We start from the raw sequence: 20,400 nt of genomic DNA on the forward strand, positions 1-20,400 counted from the left end.
TTGCTTTAAAAATTTATGATTTATTATAATTTTTATTTTTGTTGAAAATTGAATCAAAGAAATGGTGACCTGAAGCCTAGAAAAAATTGGATAGTAGAATTCCAAACCTTCTTTTTGTAGGTTTGGAGACACTGGGCACATCAAGGGTTTGTTTTCTAGAACTTAAACTAGGCAAAATAGCATCTGCATTCAACAACAACAGCAAATGTGTATTCACTAAGCAAAGCACATAGAGATAGCAGCTTTCACAGAACAAGAATAGCTAGAGTAGCTTTTATGACTGAAGGCCTTGTATTACTCCCAAATCCAATTTGATTGATAGTTTTATCCCTTTCCATTCACTGACCCACATGTCTTTTTGTAATTACTACTCTAAAAAAAAAAAAAAAAAAAAAAAAAAAAAAAAACCTGCGTTTTTTTCCATTGATTTTTTTTTCTTGCTTAGAATCAAGCAGAAGTGCTAATGAATAATGAAATAGCCTAAGGCAGACAACAGGGTGGAAAACCATGTAGTTGATTAATCAATCTGTCCTTAATAATCAAGAGGCTATAATATTATCTGTGAGAAATCTAAATGGTGAGGAGTTTTTTCCATTAACACAAGACTTAATTTTATCTAACTAAAAGTGTACATTCTAATTGACTTTGGGACCAGTATCTCTCTTTTTTTTTTTTTTTTTTTTTTTTTTTTTTGACAGGCAGAGTAGACAGTGAGAGAGAGAGACAGAGAGAAAGGTCTTCCTTTGCCGTTGGTTCACCCTCCAATGGCCGCCGCGGCCGGCGTGCTGCGGCCGGCGCACCGCGCTGATCCGATGGCAGGAGCCAGGAGCCAGGTGCTTTTCCTGGTCTCCCATGGGGTGCGGGGCCCAAGCACCTGGGCCATCCTCCACTGCACTCCCTGGCCACAGCAGAGGGCTGGCCTGGAAGAGGGGCAACCGGGACAGAATCCGGCGCCCCGACCGGGACTAGAACCCGGTGTGCCGGCGCCGCTAGGCGGAGGATTAGCCTAGTGAGCCGCGGCGCCGGCCCTGGGACCAGTATCTCTTGAAAAGTAAATTAATTACCATTCTCCACTGCCCCCTGTAATTACCTACCATTTGCCAAACCTTCCAACCGAGCTGAAATAGAAAATGAAACAACTCTTTTCTCTTCGTGAGACAGTGCATCATCGTCATCTGTTTTCAGTCCTGTTTCCTGTCTGCCTACATTTGATTGGGGGCTTCTTCAAGGCTGTGTCTTTCATTTTCCCTACACTTAGGTGAGACTTAGTTCCATCTTTTGTTTTCACTGTCCCTTGGCTGCCAGCTCCCCAGTTTACATCCTTCATCCTAAGGCCTCACCCAGGCTCTAAGAGAGTCATCCTCTGTCCCTTTTTGAGGTCCCAGACTCCAAACCTTACAGTCCTCTCTGATACCTCCTCCTCTGTTACTACACTCTGATTCTTCTTCAGTCGTGCCTCTCAAAATCCATCTCTTTCACCTGATTTCTTTAGCAACCACTCGAGTTTGGGTCCATGCCGTCTCACAGTAATACTTGACATTTGTCATCTTGCTCCTCCAGTGGCCCTCCACCTGGTGTTCTGCATGTACCACCATCTGCCTTCCGCCTGCTCTTCACAGGGAAGCCGTAGTGGTGTCTTTAAAGCATAAATCAGACCATGCCAAACTCTTCCTTAAAACCAAGGAGGAACCATCCTGACCTCCTTCCTGCGCTGTTACCCTGCCTGACCTGACCATCTCCGTGCTCTTTCAGCTGATTTTTTCTAAAATCTATTAGATCAAGTTCTTTCTTAGGCTAGTGTTAAAGAATAGACCTACAGTTTCTTACCTTATCGTTCATTACCTACTATCCCAATACTTAATTTTAACAATACCCAATTTTTCACTGTCCTATTCCTATGTATTTCTCCCTCCTCCTTCCCACAAACAGCTTGACTTCCTTCTTACTGTTATAATGCCATGTGCCTTTTCAATTTTATGCCTCTTTATTCTGTTCTCACCATCCGATCCTGGGTTCTTTTCAGTGAAGTCATAGTGGACTTTGGCTTCCCTACTCCTTATGTGCAGCTTTGTAATCTCTGTTGATTTCTGTTTTAGATTCACAGCAGTTTTCCTTTATGTTCAGGGGATACATTCCATTACCCCCAGTGGGTGCCTGAAGCCAGGGCTAGTACTGAACTCTAGTGTAGTTTTCCCTTTGATAGCTGCTCTGGCATACTCAAATCACCAGCATCACTACTCTTGTGCTTTAGGGCCATCATTAAGTAAAATAGGGGTCACTTGAACACGAGCAGCATGATGTTTTGACTGTCGTCCCGATAACTGATGTGGCTGCTGAGTGATTAACTGGTGGGTGGCACATGTGAGTATGCTGGCAGAGGCATGATTGACCAATGAGATGGGGCTGGGCTGGGTGGGACTGCTCAAGATTTTCTCTCTCAACTCAGAAGAGCCCATAATTTAAAATTTAAGAATTGTTGATTTCTAGAATTTCCCACTTACCCATTTGAGCCATGGTTAATGGCAGTGGACTGAAGCTGGAAATTAAAACCTCAGATGAGGGAGAATTAGTGGATAATATGAATCATCTCTGTGTTGTTAATTCTTTTGCCATATACTCTCACTTGCCAGTTGTTTCCATTGTACTTGTCCATTCTCTGGATATTTTAAGGCTTTGAGTTTAGAATATCCTCTCATGCTTGACTTCTAGCCAACATTATTTACCATGGAACTAAGCAGAGAGCTGTTGATTACATGATTGGAAATGTGATGAATGTTATTTAAAAGCTTTTCCAGGTCTCTGTTTTTGGAATATTTAAGCCTTGTCTCTTTTTCTCTCCTAGGAAGTCATTTTTTAAACAACGTTCATCTTTGTGAACCTGAAGAATTTTGACCATTCAGTCTTAATGCCACACCACTACTCCAGCAAATTTGTGCTACAACTGGTAACAATGACCAGAAGCCTGAAGAATTAAAATGCCAACACCAAACCTTACCTTAACAGCTCTGGTCCACACTGTTCCCATGCATTTTAATATATTATTTTGTTTTATAACCACTTCTAAATATTCTTGGTTCTTTTTTTAATTGAAGCATTTTTTTTTTGTTTCCTGTTTACTTTGTGTGCAACTACCTGCTTTTTATGACTCATTTGATCAAATGACAGTGAACAAAGCCAGCCCAAGCTGGTAGGGTGCTGTTCACTTGAACAGGTGCTGTTGTGCGGAAAGGAAACTCTGTGACTAATTTAGATAGCGGTTTTCCTTCTTCCAGATTTTTTTCCATTGAATTCTTACAGTAAATATTTGCAGAGTTTTCAGATTGCAGTAAATATACTGTATAAGAAAATATTAATACAGATTAAAAGCATTTCTTACATCTTGAACATTTTCTAATGCTTGAGAATTTCACTGGGGATGTTTTTTGTATTGAACCCTTTTGACTTTCCAGTCCGGTGATTTTTTACTTTTAGTGGAGAGTCGGAGAATCTCCAGACTGGAGAATTACAAAGAAGTTCGCTGACCATGCACTGTGTGTGGAGACCCTGTCCTGCCACAGTGCCAGTGCTTCTCAGACACTTGCTCTTCGACAGCATTCCAGAGCAGGAGGGGGGAGAACGACAAAGCTGTTTCCTCCCTTCTACTAAAAAATTCAGGCAGCTTAAAACCTTAGTGCTTTCTTTCTTAACGTATCCAAATTTCAACACTTCCCACTGGGTAGGACACTTGCTTTGTGTTAAACCTGTTTGTGTACATGTAAAACTGACCTTTGTTACTGAGCAGTGTATCTCTTTCAGATACTTTGATGATTCACACAAGGTTGAGGATGAGGACGCTGGGAGAGGGTAGGGGGAGCTGTGGTGGTTTTTTGTTGGTGACAAGAAAGCTATGCCATTGAAAGCTGACACCAGGGAACCTGATAGGGACTTATTAACTGCATTGAACATTTTCTCCTTTGCTTTTGACTCTATGTATAGTTACAAAGCCAGATTAGATTTATAGCAGCTTCAAGTTGTATTAAATGATATTTTGCTTTCTGTAATACTGTTATAAAATAAAGTTTGTTTATTCTCCAATCTTGTTGCTTTTCTTTTTATAAAAGTTAAAAAAATAACCTCAAGCGATGTTTTCCATCGGAAGCCCTCCTGTTGTTTGGAATGCTGCAGTTTGAGAATCTGTTCCAGCTCTGTAATCCAGTGGTGCCGCCGGCATCGCTGATTTGAAGTGGTGAAAGCAGCGCGGAAAGTTTGTAGAGCCAATGCTTAGTGACCAGATTTCTTCAGCCTAGTTAAATAACCCACCCCAGCATTCACACGTTCTCCAGGGGATATTTTTGCTAGATTTCTTTGTGTACTTTTTGCTTTGTTTTCTGGAAATCTCTTAGCCAAGCCACCTGGATCCCACTCCTCTGCTTCGTGTCCTAGTTTACTTCACGCCTGCCGTACCTTCATGTAGCAGGCAGGGCAGACTCTGTTCTGGGCTGGGCTGTGCACTTAACTGAGAAGGCTCACTGTTGTAGCCTTCTCTGAGGCACACAACTTGCTTCATTTTCTTTTCAGTGCTGTGCATCAAATGGCCCACAGAGTTTATTCATTTAAAAATGTTGTGTAGAATTTCTCTAGTCATTTAGAGTGAGTGCGTTAAAATACAATTGGCTACACTGTTGTCTTTGAGATCTACTCCAACTAAATTACCTCTCAGCTTGTGAAAGGCCTTTCTCACTTTCTTCTAAACTTAGAACAAAAACAACTTTCTGGAGAAGCCTGTCTCGGGAGCAAAGCCAGCGCAATGTTATGGAGCCAAGTGTCCTTCTGTGGATAGATTACGCTTCAGAAAGCGTCTGTGCACGACAGGAATCGTGGGTTGATCCCCTGAGGGTGTTGAGAACCGTATCCTTCCATACTTCAAATGCTACGGCAGTGCTAGAAAGTTTGTCTTTGCAGCTCCCTTGGAGCAGCAAATGCAGTGCTTGGTTAGGGCTCAGGACAGGTCCCGAAGACATCAAGGGCCTCTATGGGGACTTAGTACCCACATTGCTGCTCAGAACAGTGGTGATAATTAGTCCCATGTGAAGTCGCAACAGGAAGGCCATATTTTAAAGCAAAAAATAGTTTCAGGATTTTATCAACTGGTAACAGGTAAACTGGGCTGTCAAACTTCAAATAGGGGCCACCATTGTGGCATAGTGGGTCAAGCCACCACCTGCAATGCTGGCGTTCCCAAATGGGAGCTGTTTGGAGGCCCAGCTGCTCCACTTCCAATCCAGCTCTCTGCTGTGGGCTGGGAAGGCAGTGGAGGATGGCTCAAGTGCGTGGTCCCCTGTGCCCAGTCCCCTGTGCCCCTGTGCCCGGTCCCCTGTGCCCCTGTGGGAGACCTGGAGGAGGCTTCTGGCTCCTGGCTTTGATTTGTGCATCTCTAGCCATTGTAGCCATTTGGAGAGTGAGCCAGTAGATGGAAGACTTCTCTTTCCTGCCTCTGCCTCTGCCTCTGCCTCTCTGTAATTCTGCCTTTCAAATAAACAAATCTTTAAAAAAAAAAAAAACTTCAAATGATACAGTAAATAGAGAAGTAAATCAACAGCCAGATTTCAGAAGATGAATTTGAGAAGTTAAAGTGGATACAGTATTTTTTAATTCCTAATATGTATGATGGTAATTATAGATTAAAAATTTTAAGTACATGTTTGTCACTCCTGTGCTAAGATAATATACCTTTGCCTAAATTCTGATAAGCTCAGAGATATCAGTTATAAAGTTAGAAAGCAAGAATCTCCTGAGCAGGCTTTGAAAATTCTTTTTATAAATCAGAAATTTGACAATTGGTTTCCAAAATGTGTTGGGCGTTACGATTCTGAGGGTTGTCAGAAACAAGAACTCTGACTTCCAAGATTGAGTTTTGCCAAGCAATGTAAGTTTTCCAGGAAGAGCTGTTCTCTGTGTCTTAGGAGAGTTTGCAGTTGATTTTCCAATTGCTGCTAAACTGGGCCTGGAGAATTCTGGAAGCTGTTACCTGGCCAGATTAACTATAATCTTTTTTTTTTAAAGGGATTTCAAATAATATTTCAGAGAACAGTGTGGGTTGTTCCTTGCCTAGTTCTGTCATCAGTTGCATAGGGTCAGGGTGTGGCACCATCATGGAGTTGCAGTTTCCCAGCGCCAAGCTTCCAAATTTGCAGCATGGTTAACAAGACAGGTGCAAAGATGACAGTAAAAGCTTTAGGTTATGGGCCAGCGCTGTGGCATAGTGGGTAAAGCCACCACCTGCAGTGCCGACATCCCACCTGGGTCCCAGTTCGAGTCCCGGCTGCTCCTCTTCTGATCCAGCTCTCTGCTATGGCCTGGGAAAGCAGTGGAAAGATGGCCCAAGTCCTTGGGCCCCTGCACCCTCGTGGGAGACCTATAAGAATCTCCTGGCTCCTGGCTTCAGATGGGTGCAGCTCCGGCTGTTGAGGTCTATTGGGGAGTGAACCAGTGGATAGAAGAAGACCCCTCTCTCTCTTTCTGCCTCTCCTTCTCTCTCCGTGTAACTCTGACTTTCAAATAAATAAATAAATCTTAAAAAAGTAAAGCTTTAAGTTAGCTTTGTCAAAAAAATGTTTTCCTTGCTAAGTTTCCATTAAATGATATGGCAACCAGACAGAATTGAGACACCCATTGAAGTATTTCATGGAGGGTCTCAAGTTGGAGAGAGACTTCCTCTTGGGGAATAGTTGCATATACTAGAACAGTAGAAATAGATCAGGAAGTATTGGGGTGAGACTGGGGTTGTGACAGCATTTGTGGCTCATGGTGAAAGGCTTGTGTGTGGATCACAGGATGGAACGAGATGCAGGATGACGCGAGGAGACTGCCAGCCCGGTCGGGTGGAGACAGCTTGTTCTGGCAGTTGCAGTGAGAGGACCAAAGCAGCCCGGCCAGAATGAGGTCTGAGCTGGACCTGTGAGCACAGGAAGAGCAAAGGCAGCTGCTTGGCTGTGCGTTTCGCCAAGTCCTCTGTAAAGGATTTGGCAAACTTGTTAACATTGCCTTCAAACAGATGATAAGAAATCCCTGGGACTTGTTCCTTCCATGGGAACACATGTTCTCTACATATGAGAGACATTCATGAATCGAGTCATAATTTCATTGCAGATTCCTTGCTCTCATTTGCAAAGATAGAAACGGGTCTTGTTTTAAACCCCTTGGTTGTGCTTATTATGGCAAACACGTTTAGAGCTCTTCTGTTCAGGACAGTAGCTGAGATGGTGGGCTGACATCCCTCAGAGCCAAGAACCTGGCTTCCAAAGTGCCTGCTTCTGGAGAAAGATGGAGCAGACCCTAGTAGCTGCACCCTCCTTTGGCTGGCAGCTGTCGAGATGGGAATAGGATGCGTCCTTTCACACCTTCTGTTAAAGAAGGCATTTTTACATAAGCTGCTTCCAGCAGGGGCTAAAAAGAGATCCCTCCGTGAGCTGAGAGAATACTGTTATTCCTTCCATATGGCATGAACAGTTATCCTAAATTACCTCCCTCTGAAAGCCACAGCAGACATTTCCATTGTAATCAAGTGCAATAAAACAAAAAACCAGTGTCTTTAGTATGTTCAGTAGGTGGACTGCTCACGGGATGCGGATGAGGAGTTCCAGGGTGGGGCTGAGGAGGAGGAGGAGCAAATGTCCCACACTGCTGGTGCATTTTGGCTTTTGGAGTCCACGAGATGTTGTTTAATATAAATTTATAGGTTTTTTTAGTTTTTTAAAACAATTTTAATATTTTCCCACATTTACTTCATATGTAGATGTTGTATACATACCTACATATATATATATATGTATATACTATTTTTTTCTTGGAAATGTGTATTAGTGTCACAGAATGAGGGATGCATGACGATGATGATAATGGGAAACAAGGGTAGATTATCATGTACATGGTATGACTGAGTGTAAGTGAGCCAGTCTTATACCCCAATTGATGACATCCACAAATTGTATTAACTTTCACAAGTAAGAGAAAGTGTGATATTTGTCTTTCTGGCTTATTTCACTTAGTATACTGACTTCCAGTGCCAACCATTTTATTGCAAATGTCTGGATTTCATTCTTTTTGTGGCTGAATAATATTCCATTGTGTGTATATATCACATTTCCTTTATCCAGTCATCAGCTGGTGGATGTCTAGGTTGATTCCATATATTTGCTGTTGTGAATTGGGCTGCTATAAACATGGGAGAGCAGATATCTCTTTGATGATTTCACTTCCTTTGGACATAGTCCCAGGAGTGGGATAGCTGGGTCAGATGGTAGCTCCATTTTTAGTTTTCTGAAGAGTCACCCTAGTGTCTTCCATATCGTTGTTACAATTTTCATTTCTACTAACAGCGTATTAGGGTACCCTTCTCTCCACAACCTCACCACCATTTGTCATGTTTTTGTGTTTTGGGTAATGAATATTGTAACTGGAATGAAGTGATGTTGGGTTGTTTTGTTTGCCTTTCCCTGATGGCCAGTGATGGTAAATATTTTCCCCTGTGTCAGTTGGCTGTGGTCCACAAGATCTTTTACAACTGTAGCTCACTGCTGAAATTGGTGCATAGAGTTGAGCAAATTCATTGTGTTTTATAAAGTGACTGACTAATAGCTTCTTATATTCATGTGCAAAAATTGGAATTCGACCAGACATGGGATGTTTTGAACTTACTAGGAAAATGTGGAGCACACAATAATAACACAGTCTGTTTTAGCTATGACCTTGAATTAAATGTTTCTTTTCAGTTGTCTCTGTTGTCTTCTAGGCCTCCCACTAAAAGGATTATTTTGCTAGTGAAATGTAGACTTCTTTCCATATATAGAAATGGCTCCCTGGTATTATGATTTTTAGAGGCAAAAGTTTAAATTACTCTCCTTATGAATTTTGTGAAGATTCTCTTCTCCTTTTCTGTACCAAGCACCAAATTGTCAATATTTTGAAGTCCCATCATGATGGACATGTGATCCATAACTAGGATAGGAAGCCTACTTGTATTGTGGTGCATTATCGCAATAATGATTTGTGTAAGCAGTTGGGAAAAGGAGGAATGCAAACTCAGGTCCAGAAATTAGGACAGAAACCATGTCACTTAAGGAGTTGCTGCACTGTCAGAGGAGCAAGTGGAAACTCTTGCAAAGGAAACTTTCAAAGCTCTCTGCAAGGCACTCCACTTTCACTGTTCATTTTCTCTCTACCAAAATTTCTTCACCTTTCAAATCAGAATAATGTGGGTTTCCAGCATATTATTTAAGAAGTTTTTAAGAACTGCATTTTTACAGTGTGCCCTGATGAGTAGACAATCACAATGAAAGCAAGAAAAGTTATGATGTGTCCAGTTCATTGAGTGTATCCAAGAAAATCTTCCATTCTTCGTACTTTCAGAAGAACTGAGTTTCACTGAAGTTCTGTTAGATGATAGTTGCCCCTCTTCAACTTGGTTCACAGCAAGTGCCCTAGGATTCTATATCGGCCTACATTGCTAGCTAACCTGCTGTCTGTTGCTGTCCAGATGGTGGAAATTCATCATGCTTTGGCCTTGGTCATTCCCCGATAGTCACGCCGTTTCATTCTCCGGTGTGACGAAGAACTATCCTTAAGACTTTGTTGGCAGGAACGATAAGGAGCCTGGGACAGTTCTTCATTAACTGAAAGTAAAAACAATCTCAGTTAAGAATTTGGGAAGCTCAGTGTCATTGGTCATGTGCAGCTCCTAAGTGGATACTGGTGGCCATTTCTGACGCTGATGGCCCTAGAGAGTTCCAGAAGCCAGGTCTCAGAGTTGGTCATTTTCTAGGATCTCCGCTAACCTCCTCAGCCGCTTCCAGAGGAATGTAAATCCTCATTCTGAACATTGGTGCTGCTTAGGGAACAAATAGCCAACGTAGGAAACAGTTGTCACCAGCTAAGGTGACTGTGTAGTAGATCAAGTGGATTAAGTTAAGACAGTCAATAAGCATTTACTGAGCATGTGTATAGGTCAGAAGTTAGGGATTTCTGCACCTGCTACTCCTTCCCCAAACATCTTGGGTATTGATAGTCTTCAAACAAGTCCAGTGAGGCCTCTCCCTTTTACTTTTTGGCATCTTTTATTGACAACTCTGGCCATTTGAACTTTTCATGATCTACAATTCCTTTACCCCTTAAAATATAATTCCAGTGAAAGCTGCTCTACTAAAATATTAAGACCCATCACTGGTGTCCTCATTACTAAATCTACTGGCATTTTCCAGTCTCTCATTTCACTCTCTTGTAGTGTTTGACACTAGCCCTCTTTGCGCCCCACCTCTCCCACCTCCCACTGTTATCCCTTTGCCTTTTATTATATACCCTCTTTCTGTATGCTGTCTGCTCCTGTGGTTTCAGATATTATCTCTGGCAATAGCCAAATCTGACTTTTAGTCCAGAGATCTTTCTTGAGATCTTGGTAGAACAAATACATCTCTCTTCTGACTGCCACCAACACACAATGAATCCTGTTCTCCCTCTTACAAGTTTCATAATTATAATAAATGAAGTCAAGCTTGAGACCAGGAGCCTGTAATCTCATGAGAGATGATAGACATTTTTGTAGAAGAGTTGAACCTGAAATGTTTCCTTTGGCTCCTACATCAAGTCCATGCCATTTAAACCTTGCCGGGCACTTTATATGTCATGCACCTGAAGACACATGCTCTCCCTCCTTAGATTCTTCTAGGCCTTCACAAATGTTGATTCATCATGTTAGGAGACATGCATTGCATTGGATGGTGACAAGCACTGGGCTACATGAGCCTTGAGATGCAACAGTTTTTTGTGAGTACTTGCTATGTGCCAGACACTGTTTGAAGGCCTTTGCATGCTTTATTTCATTTATAACTTTTAAAAAATTTATTTATTTGAAAGGCAGAATAATAGATAGGGAGAAACAATCTTCTATTCACTGGTTCATTCTCCCAAATGGCCACAGTTGCTGGGGCTGGGCCAGGCTGAAGCCAGGAGCTAGGATCTTAATTTGGGTCCCCTACATGGGCAACAGAGGTCCAAATAGTTTTGAGCCATCTTCTGCTGCTTTCCCAGGGGCATTAGCAGGGAGCTGGAGCAGAAGCAGAGCAGCTGGGACTTGAACTGGCACTCTGATATGGCAGCATCACAAGTGGTGGCTTGACCTCTGTGTCACTGTCAACCCCTATTTCATTTAACTATTGCCGTGATATTATGTGCTAGTCACTGTTATCATTCTTAATTTACAGAAGAGCAAACTGAGGCAGAGAGAAATCAAGATGAAGCAGTTTGCCCAAGATCACAGAAACTGATGGATTCAGGATTTGCTCCCAGGTAGTCTGTTCCAGAGCCCGCACCTGTAGCCACTGGATTCCGTTGCATTTCCACATAGATTATTGCTATTTCAAAGGGATACCTTTGAGATTCTCCATGGCTTAGGCTATAAACTCTGAAATATGAGTAATTCTTCATTTTCATTCTTTACTAGCAACAGCCAACTGCACAACAGTCATGTTGGATGAGGGACCAGCATACAAAGTTAGAGCTGAAAATGGGTGATCTAAATAATGAGATTGAAAGAAGAAAACTGACAAGTGGAGAGCTAGAATAGAGGGCCAGGGGGAAGCTCAGCAGTCTACAGTGAGCCATGTATTCAGTGGAGCAAGTGTCTGTGCTAGCACTGAGCAGAGATCAAAAGAAATAAAATAATTTACCTCTCTCCTAAAAAAAAGTTTGCAATTTTGCCATCATTTTCTTTCAAAGGAATTATTAAGGAGAATGTGCACAGAGAGAGTAGACAAACAGGTGGCCTTCAAAACACCTGAGTTTTTTGTGATGGGAAATTCTGCATGCAATAAAATTTTCTCTCTTGGGTCAATGAGTGAAGTCAGTTCATTCAAACCTTTTTATAAAATTCTTGCCTTGTTTAAAATTCTTCCATAGTTGGCTGTCAGGTTGGTAGTAACTTTATTTGAGCCAAGAGCATCCATGAGTTTCACAGACGCACATAATACCTATTTGGTATTGGAGAGGGCTAGCTCTGGAGCCAGCCAGCCAGCCAGGATTCAAATCCTGTCTCTATAACTTTCTGGGTGAGTGACCTTGGATAATTTACTTGATGATTCCAAGACAATTTTAATAGCAGTTATTATTATAATGACACACGCACTGACTTTTGTGACTTTATTAGCCAGCAGGGGTAATAATGACAAATAGTTGTTCAGAACAAGCACTTTATGTGTGTGATGTCACTTGAACCCTCACAGCTGTGTTCTGCTGTCATTTCTATTTTACAGATGAAGAAGCTGAAGCTTCGCAAAGCTAAATAGAGTGGCCACTGCTACTGAGCTAGAATCCAAACCCTGTTTGGTTTGGTTCCACAATCTGAGGTCTTAGCAATTTCAGTCTACTAATTCTTAAAGTTATCTGTTTTATACAAATAACTTTTTTGCCTTTTTAAAAAAGAATTTTATTTATTATTTACTTAAGAGGCAGAGTCAGAGAGGGAGAGTGAGAGGGAGAGGCAGAACCAAGAGGTCTTCCATCTGCTGGTTCACTCCCCAAATGGCTACAACAACCAGGGCTGGGCCAGGCAGAAGCCAGGAATCAGGAGTTCTTCCAGGTCTCCCACATGGGCGCAGGTCATCCTCTGCTGCTTTCATAGGTGCACTAACAGGAAGCTGTAGTGGAAGTAGAGCAGCCAGCACTCAAATCAGCACCCATATCACATGCTGGCACCGCGGGCTGAGATTTAACCAACTTAGCCATAGTGCCGGCCCCTATTTTTTTTCCTTTTTTTATATTCAGCCACTAAAATAAACGTTAAAACCATGCCTATCCACCCTACATGTGCTCAATACATGTCTGTTTCATAATTGAAATAGCTCAAAGGCAGAATTGCTCAATTACCTGACCTTCCTTTGGCTCTAACAACTGTTTTTGTCAGTGTTGATTATTTTTGAGCAATTTGTTCTCGACTGGGATGATTGTATTTTGTGGGCAGGAGGCACTGGAAGTAGAGATTTAGGCATGGCAGGACTCGGACAGAAAGGATAATCCCAACTCCCTCCCCACCAGATGTTATATGTAAGAGCACTGGCTGATGAAGGGTTTGGCCATGGAAAGTTCAAGACTGAGACCTGCACCAAGAGCTACGCCTCAAGGAAGTTGACACAGATTGAAGAAATGCAGGATGTTAGGGGATTTTCTTTCTTTGTGAGAAAATTGATGTCCTCTACATGCTAATTAAATTTACATGGGCCATGACTTCCTAGGGCTCCAAGTGCAGGGATTCATGTTGAATGATTCCAACACCCCCACATGCTTTCCATCACATCTTAAAACAGCTCTGCGTCTGACGGAGCAGGATGTGCGAAGCCCACAAGCTGCCTTTCTGTTTTAGGATGCAGGACTAAGAGGTTCTGGGAATGCATCGGCTAATCTGTCAATGTCCCTCTCTTCACAGAAACAAAATAGGAATGATTACATTTGCCATCACCATGGATGGAAGATCAGTGACATGACATTTGACCATCTGTTTACAGTTTTTAAGTGGATGCTGCTAAATGGAGGTACAAACTGGTGCTATTTTATTTTAGGCCCAGTGATCTCATTTACCCTCAAGCTGGAGAAAGGATATTACTACTTTCTCTTAGGAAAAGAGCTACAGAAAGTTTTTTTTTTTTTTTTTTTTTTTTTGAGTCCCCTTCTCCCCAGCAGGAAGAGGACTTTTGGAATTAAAACAATCAGCTCGCTATAGAAATAGAAACATCATCGTGTAAGGTTCTGTGCTAACGCTAGAAGATGCATAGATTCCACTTGAGAGAGCAGGAGACTGCAAGGAAAGGATGTTTTGAATATGACGTTCTTGAGAGAACAAACTGCCCATCAGCTGCCACCCTGGCCAGGAGCCCAGAAGGAATAGTACCCAGGCCCTCCACTTTCTTCACCCCAACACACTTGGGACCCACTATCAGCAGGATGACAAATAGCACCAGAGAGGACTACTATGCTGTTGTCTCTTGTCCCCTGCATGGTTCTTTGGTGGCCCCTGGGAACAGAGTACTTCTAGTCATGAGTATTCTTCCCATGAACACACTTGCAATGGGACATGCCCCCTTCCTATGGCGATCAGTGACTGATACACAGATTTGTCGTCTACCATAACAAACAGCTAGTTCTGCCTGCTCACTTGCCCCTCCTGTACTTCTTACCTGCAGTCTGGAAGCTCCAAGCATACTTCAGTGAGGGCAAACCACAGTAGGAGACCATGGAACCAGTGGCTCATTACATCCTTCGAGTACCCCTTAGCTTTTAGAGGATCCTGCCTGTGGTGAGTGTGCTCAGCTCTGACATTTGGGCAAAGATTCAGGAGAAGGGACAGGGGACTCTCACAGCCCCTTGACTTGGCATCCAATGAGGCCTGGGTCAGAAACGTACAGATTTGCAACATCTCCTTTAAGTTCTGATGATTTTGTTTTGTGTGTGTGTGTGTGTGTGTGTGTGTGTGTGTGTGTTAAGACTTATCTATTTATTTTGAAAGAGTTCGGGAAAGGAAAAGACAGAGAGATCTTCCATCTGTGGGTTCACTCCCTAGATGGGTACAATGGCCTGCACTGGGGCCAGGTAGAAGCTAGGAGCCAGGAGCTCCATGTAGGCCTCCACGTGGGTAGTAGAAGCCCAGGCATTTGAGCCATCATCCACAGCTTTCACAGACCCTTAGCAGCTGGCTGTATGATCAGTGGAGGAGCCAAGGCATGGCAGTGTCACAGGCAGTGACCTCACCCACTCTGCCACAATGCCAGCCCCCTGCTGTGGTTTTGTAAAACTGGAATTATTTTTTTCCTTGATCCCCAAAACCCACAGTAAGGTCTGTTCCACCTAGGACAGTCGCTGTTATGTGGTGGATTTACAGATATTTGTTGAATAAAAGGGTGAATGAACAATGAGTACTATTTCTGTCCAAAAGCATGGTTCAAGTTTGCAACTTTAACATTGAGAAAAGGACTCTCCTGAGAGAGCACTGGCCCTCATTATTGTGAGGCAGCCACCTTGCTGTCACTTGGGTTAGAGGAGGATGTGGCATGCTTGCTTAGGGGCAAGTCTTGGAGTCCAGACAAGCTCATTAGCATATCAGCATTTGGAAGGAAGAAGGGAAAAGGAAGTGTGAAGAGACGGTGGAACTTAGGGACCTTACACTCCTCAGTCACATCTTTCAGAAGCAGTTCTAGTTTTGTTGCTCCGTAACCTTAAGTTCATAATTTTTCTCTGAGCCTTGATCTCTAGACAACTTACATGGGTTGAGATGTGCTGAACACAGAGGGGATTTCCATGCAGTAATCACAGTGACACACATATGCTGAGCCCTTCCTCTGGGCCTGGCCCTGACGTCAGCACTTTGCCTGTGTTTTCTCTGCATATGCCCTCTAGGATGCCAGACCACACTTCTAACACAGGTTGCCTTCCAGGAATGTGAGTGCTATGTTTGCACTCAGAATCATCTAAATAAAATACTGTAAATACATTTACATTTCACATACAATACATGTTTGCCCAAAGATAAGTAAAGGTAAAAATCCAAGGTCCACCCTATTTTGCAATGTCTATCTCAAATGTCAGATATTCACCAAGTCACTGAGTTATCAGACCTACTATAACTGATGAGTAGAGGCCAATAAAAAACCAAGAGGCTGCCATTGCAGTGTGGTGGGCAGAGCCACCACATGCAATCCCAACATCCCGTATAAGTGCCAGCTCAAGTCCTAGCTGTTCCACTTCTGATCCAGTTCCCTGCTCATGTGCCTGAGAAAACAGTTGAAGAGGGCCCAATTTCTTGGGTTCCTGCACCTAGGTGGCAAACCTGGGGGAAGCTCCTGGCTCCTGGCTTCGGTCTGCTCAGCCCTGCCTTCCAAATAAATAAAATAAATCTTTTTTTTTTTTTTAAAAACTGAAATCCATGAAGCCATCTTGGCATGTTGTTTGCCTTATTTCATGCTTGATCCATTTTTGAGATACTGAAAATTTTATCTGGCCGAAGAGGCAGCCAGAGATGAAACTTGGAAGCTATGTGAAGCATACCAGTCCCTGACTGTGACATCCGCATCCTTTTACTGCTCCCTAGGGTGCTTGGTGTCAGCGGGAGCCTGAGGTGCTGTGACTGACAGTGGTTATTGCGACACATTTGAAAGGCCTTCAAAAAAATGGAAATGTTTGCAGTGACTGGGCATTAACCAAGCTGGGAATCTCTGAAGGGGAGCTGTAGTTAGAAGCTTGGAGATTTCTAATTTTCTTTTTTTTTTTTTCTGGAGGCTCTTCCCCGGGTTCAGTACAATAATGAATGGCTGAGTGGCAGACTATCCAGCAGACTGGTCTCGGGGCAGTGGAGGATGAACTAACTTAATAAAGAAAGATTTATCCCGCAGAGTTCAATGCCATCATCACTCAAAAAGAGAGCTGTTCATAAAAATGAGACACCAAAAATGAAAGGCTGGGGGGTGTTTGAGTGAGGTGTGATGGGCAGCTTGCACTTCCATAATGTGCTCTCTGCCCTCTAGGATGTCTTGATATTATAAATCTCATCTTAGAGACACATATCCCTAAGTTTATCTCTGTTAGAAGTCAAGGTATATGATGTGGCACTAGTCATTTTAGGATGCTGAACATGTGTACGTATAATAACGTCCATGACCACATTGCCTGTACTTGGCAAGCTTTTATGGAAGATGAGGAGTTTTGAAGTGTGCTTTTCTGGTAGTTTAATATGACACCGCCCAAATTAATAAATGTGACTAATTTTGTCGGGATAGTTATTAACCTCTGAAGTATTAATCTAATACTGGATTCACATGTAGCCTGTAAGTCACAGCCCAATTTCATGAATTTTAATTACACGGCCTTAATTCAGGAGCAACATCCCCAATTCAGATCATTTGCAGCTTCCTGAGATTGTTTGCTTGCCTTCTGCACCCTGAGAAACAACTCTCATAGCTTTCCATTTGCCAAGCACTGCGTGTGATGGCACCGTGTTTAGCGCACTTCCTGACTAGACGTTCAGTGGATAAGGAAGAAGTGTGTTTGGGCCCATGCTCCTGGATACATGGACACACATGGACACACACAGACACATGCACACATAGGTCTGTTGCATAGAGAAGGCAGATATGGACACTGTTCTAGTGTTTGTGAATATATCACCTATGAGACAGAGACAAGTGACTATGGGTCAAAATTGCTGAATCATGGCCTGGCCGAGAGGGACTCTAGTTAAGGGTCCCTGCAGCAGGGCTTCTCAACATACAAGCCACATTGTTGAAAGGATCAAACTTCGCCATTACCAAGTACCTACAAACAAAAAAAGATTTGCCAGCTGCACTGACAGTGCATCCGCCTGTTTCAAAGGTGTGTCACGCGCAAGGACACCTAGGGCTTCACACTTACCCTCAATCAGTTTGATCCTGAAGTAGGCGATGAGGAGGAACAGCAGCAAAGCCACAGGCAGGAAGACCCCAGAGAGCAGGAACCAGCCAGGGAGCTCTCTCACGAAGGCTGACAGCACAGAGCTCATTGCCAGCAGTGCACACCCGCCACGGACGAAGGTGGCTTTGCGCAGAGTCAGCCCTGTTTTCTTCTGGGGCTCTGGCCTTTGCTCAGCACATCCCTGTGGAACTTGTCGTGGACTTTGCTCTATTTAAATAGGCAGGTGGGTTCTAAGAGGGTGGCTGGCAGGTTACTCTGTAACTAAACTACAAGTGTAGGCCGATTGAAAGGTAGAACAGGCAAGCTCTCCCAGAAATGAGCTTTGACATGGCAGGGGTGGGGATGACTATGGGAAGCTGAGATTTCTTTGGCTTCAGTTCATTTGGAATGAAAAGTACCTGACTTCAACTGTTCCCAGACATAGGAAGAATTTTCCCTGTATTTCTTAAATTTCAGAGTTAAAACTTATAGAGAAGTCATGCTATTCTACCTGTGTACCTGTGTCTAGGAAAAAAGTGAATGTTCCTATACCCATAGTTGATGAAACTTATACCAGGGGTGGAGAAACGAGATTCTTTCCACAAGTAAACCCTCTTCCCAGTACCTGTGTGCTCTACTCTGAAGCCTTCTCTAAAAGTTTGCATTAGTAGGCTTATTGACAATTAATTTCCCTGGAACCCACTTCTGGGACAGATGCTGGTCAGCCAAAGAAAAGAAAGGCATGGCACCTGCCCAATGGGAGTGGAGACAGACCGAAGCCGAAATAGCCATAAATGACAACAGTGGAGGAGGGAGCGAATGGCTCCGTTTCACCTGCCCCTGATGCTTGCTGCAATAGCTTGTGCTCAGCCTTGCCCTGTTTACTCTATCCATGGCCTGCTGTTGGCTGCAGACAGTGGCCCCAGCATCATAAGGAGAGTGCTCCCAAGTTTCTGGGAAAAGAAAAAGTAAGAAACTGACGAATGGTAAAGCTGAAAATGACTTGTTGACTATATTGAGTGCCAGTGACTGCTTTAGCAGAAAAATTTCCAAAGATGCTGGCTTATTAAATTAAAATGGACTTAAAGACTCACTTCCACATTCAAAGGATTCCCTGGAGAATTTTGAAAATTTGGTGGAGGAATGGGGATGGCAGCCACCTCCCAGGGTTCATCTCCCTTCTCAGAGGCTAACCTTGTCCCCACCCCCTTGGCAGCTACTCTCGTGAGTTACTGGCACCAGATGTCAAGGTCAAGCTGTTGCCAGGGCCTCCCAAATTCTTTCATCAGGGACTTGGCATGGCCATGCAGAGACTTAATCCCGGCTGTAAAGTCTACATCCTAATTCACAAAATAGAAAAACTGGAGAGGGTCTCCGCTGCTGCCTGGCATTCCCAAGCAGGAGAAGAGTAAACAGCTTCCTCCTCAGAAGAGAGATGTCTTAGTCTCCCAAGTACATTCAGTGCACTTGATTTGCTTCTCTTCCCCCTCTGGAGGAACCCAGAAGTGGTGTTGCTGCTATTATCCGGCTTACCATTTCCACTGAGATGCTCTCTGGTGCTCCTTCAGCTCCAACAAGACAGTAATTTGCAGCATGTCAGTCTTCAAACAGCCTCTATGAGCAGGCGACATTTCCAGACAGATGTTAGGCAGTTGGTAGGTAGACAGTTTGTCATGCTCTTTCTTCCTGTTTCATTCTGTTTGCAAGGTTTCATTACATGCCAGGAGAAAGGTAAGTAAGGGGAATGGGTAAATATGTAAATGACAATATTGTCATTCCCCTGAACCAACATATAAACAAAGTACAGTGGAAGTGCTGAAGAGAGACTGATTAATTCCAACCAAGGGATTGGGCTGAGTTCATTAAGAAGATAGCACTTGAGCTAAACCTGTGGGATGGGTAGCTTAGGAAAATCCTCCTCAAACAAACATGACAGTAGGCAGGGCAGGGTTTGTGGAAGATAGGCAAGGACTGAGAGTAATCAAATGATACAGAGTTCAGAGAGTGTTGTAAGGAATACGCTGAGAGGGTGCAGTGCTGTCAAAGCTTATAGACTGCTAAGGACTATTCTATTTGGACAAGAAGGACCAGGCAAAGTTCTCTGATCATGGACATGCATGATGTGACCTGGGTCCAGGAATCACTTAGGCAGCACTTTACCAAATGAACTAAAGAGGTCTGAATAGGCTGTCTCATCACTGTAGCAAGATGCGAGTCTGACATAGGAGACAACAGAGAGGGAGGCCGCAGGACAACCCCAGTGAATGATCCAATGGAGAGAGGGAGGTGGTGCCAGGGACACTAACCAATAATAACTAATCACTTACTATGAGTCATCTTCACATAACCTTCTGAGCCTTGTTATACAGATGAAAAACTTAGGCACAGGGAGGGTAAATGAGATGCCCACGATATACATCAATCTAGAAGTAGCAACGGTAGGATTCCAATTCAGATTCATATCCAGAGCCCAAGCTCTCTATGCTGTATCTGACTTGGATGGTGGTGGTACAAGTGGAGGCCTGATTCCAAGGCTGGGCAGCAGGTTTGGATGGAGAGACGTGTAGTTTTGTAGGCATTCAACTGGAAGTGTTGTCGAGATGTTCAGGAACCTGGTGGGAAATAAGGAGTTCAGGAGCAAAGACAAGGCTTGCCATGTAGATTTGGGGTTTATTACTTATAGAAGGTGGCTAAGTCAAGGAGTTGGAGAGATTGCTCAGGAAGGAGTGTACATGACAATAAAGACCAGCATCCGACCCGAAAGAATGCTCTCTTTTAAGATATGGAAGGAAGGAAGAGGACCAGGAAAGAAGCTGAGAGGAAGGGAGGCACTCAGGGACAAGAGAGAAGCCTGCAGGAAAAATGAGGGAAATGGTGGCAAAAGAAGATTTCAAAAGAGGCAGGAGATAAGACGGAATCTGACATCATCCAGGTCGGCACCAAAAGTTTTTGAGAGTATAC

The 20,400-nt window shown here is 43.3% G+C and overlaps 2 protein-coding genes across 51 annotated transcripts in view; one reads left to right on the forward strand and one right to left on the reverse strand.

Moving 5' to 3' along the window:
* The window catches only part of EPB41L2 (erythrocyte membrane protein band 4.1 like 2), a 257,797-nt gene extending 253,723 nt beyond the window's left edge, over positions 1-4,074 (forward strand). For 48 of the 49 annotated variants that reach the window (XM_008263508.5, XM_070073578.2, XM_008263509.5 and 45 more), the window contains one exon: positions 2,843-4,074. The gene's annotated coding sequence lies outside the window, so the exon portion shown is untranslated. The remainder of the gene's footprint in view (positions 1-2,842) is intronic. The other variant, XM_070073592.2, reaches the window with a different exon arrangement.
* A 3,873-nt stretch (positions 4,075-7,947) lies between these two features.
* SMLR1 (small leucine rich protein 1) lies at positions 7,948-17,621 on the reverse strand. 2 transcript variants are annotated; one of them, XM_008263501.5, is made up of 2 exons: positions 17,422-17,621; positions 7,948-9,650 (listed from the first exon to the last, which is right to left on the reverse strand). In XM_008263501.5, the coding sequence occupies exons 1-2, from the start codon at positions 17,546-17,548 to the stop codon at positions 9,529-9,531; spliced, it is 249 nt and encodes an 82-aa protein (XP_008261723.1). In that variant the 5' UTR covers positions 17,549-17,621; the 3' UTR covers positions 7,948-9,528. The 2 variants fall into 2 exon arrangements, with proteins under 2 accessions (XP_008261723.1, XP_089188815.1); XM_089332689.1 differs by lacking the exon at positions 7,948-9,650 and adding an exon at positions 12,523-12,665.
* Positions 17,622-20,400: the final 2,779 nt, after the last annotated feature.

This window comes from Oryctolagus cuniculus, chromosome 5 (genome assembly GCF_051225735.1).
Source record: "Oryctolagus cuniculus isolate XC-2025 breed Fujian yellow rabbit chromosome 5, ASM5122573v1, whole genome shotgun sequence".
Lineage (NCBI taxonomy): Eukaryota > Metazoa > Chordata > Mammalia > Lagomorpha > Leporidae > Oryctolagus > Oryctolagus cuniculus.

Bases quoted from the DNA above. Each gene is read 5' to 3' on its own strand.
- SMLR1 (XM_008263501.5), bottom strand. From the start codon at position 17,548: ATGAGCTCTGTGCTGTCAGCCTTCGTGAGAGAGCTCCCTGGCTGGTTC. The intron at 9,651-17,421 runs GTAAGTGTGAAG...TTTTACTTTCAG, and splicing joins CAGGATCAAACTGATTGAGG to TTAATGAAGAACTGTCCCAG.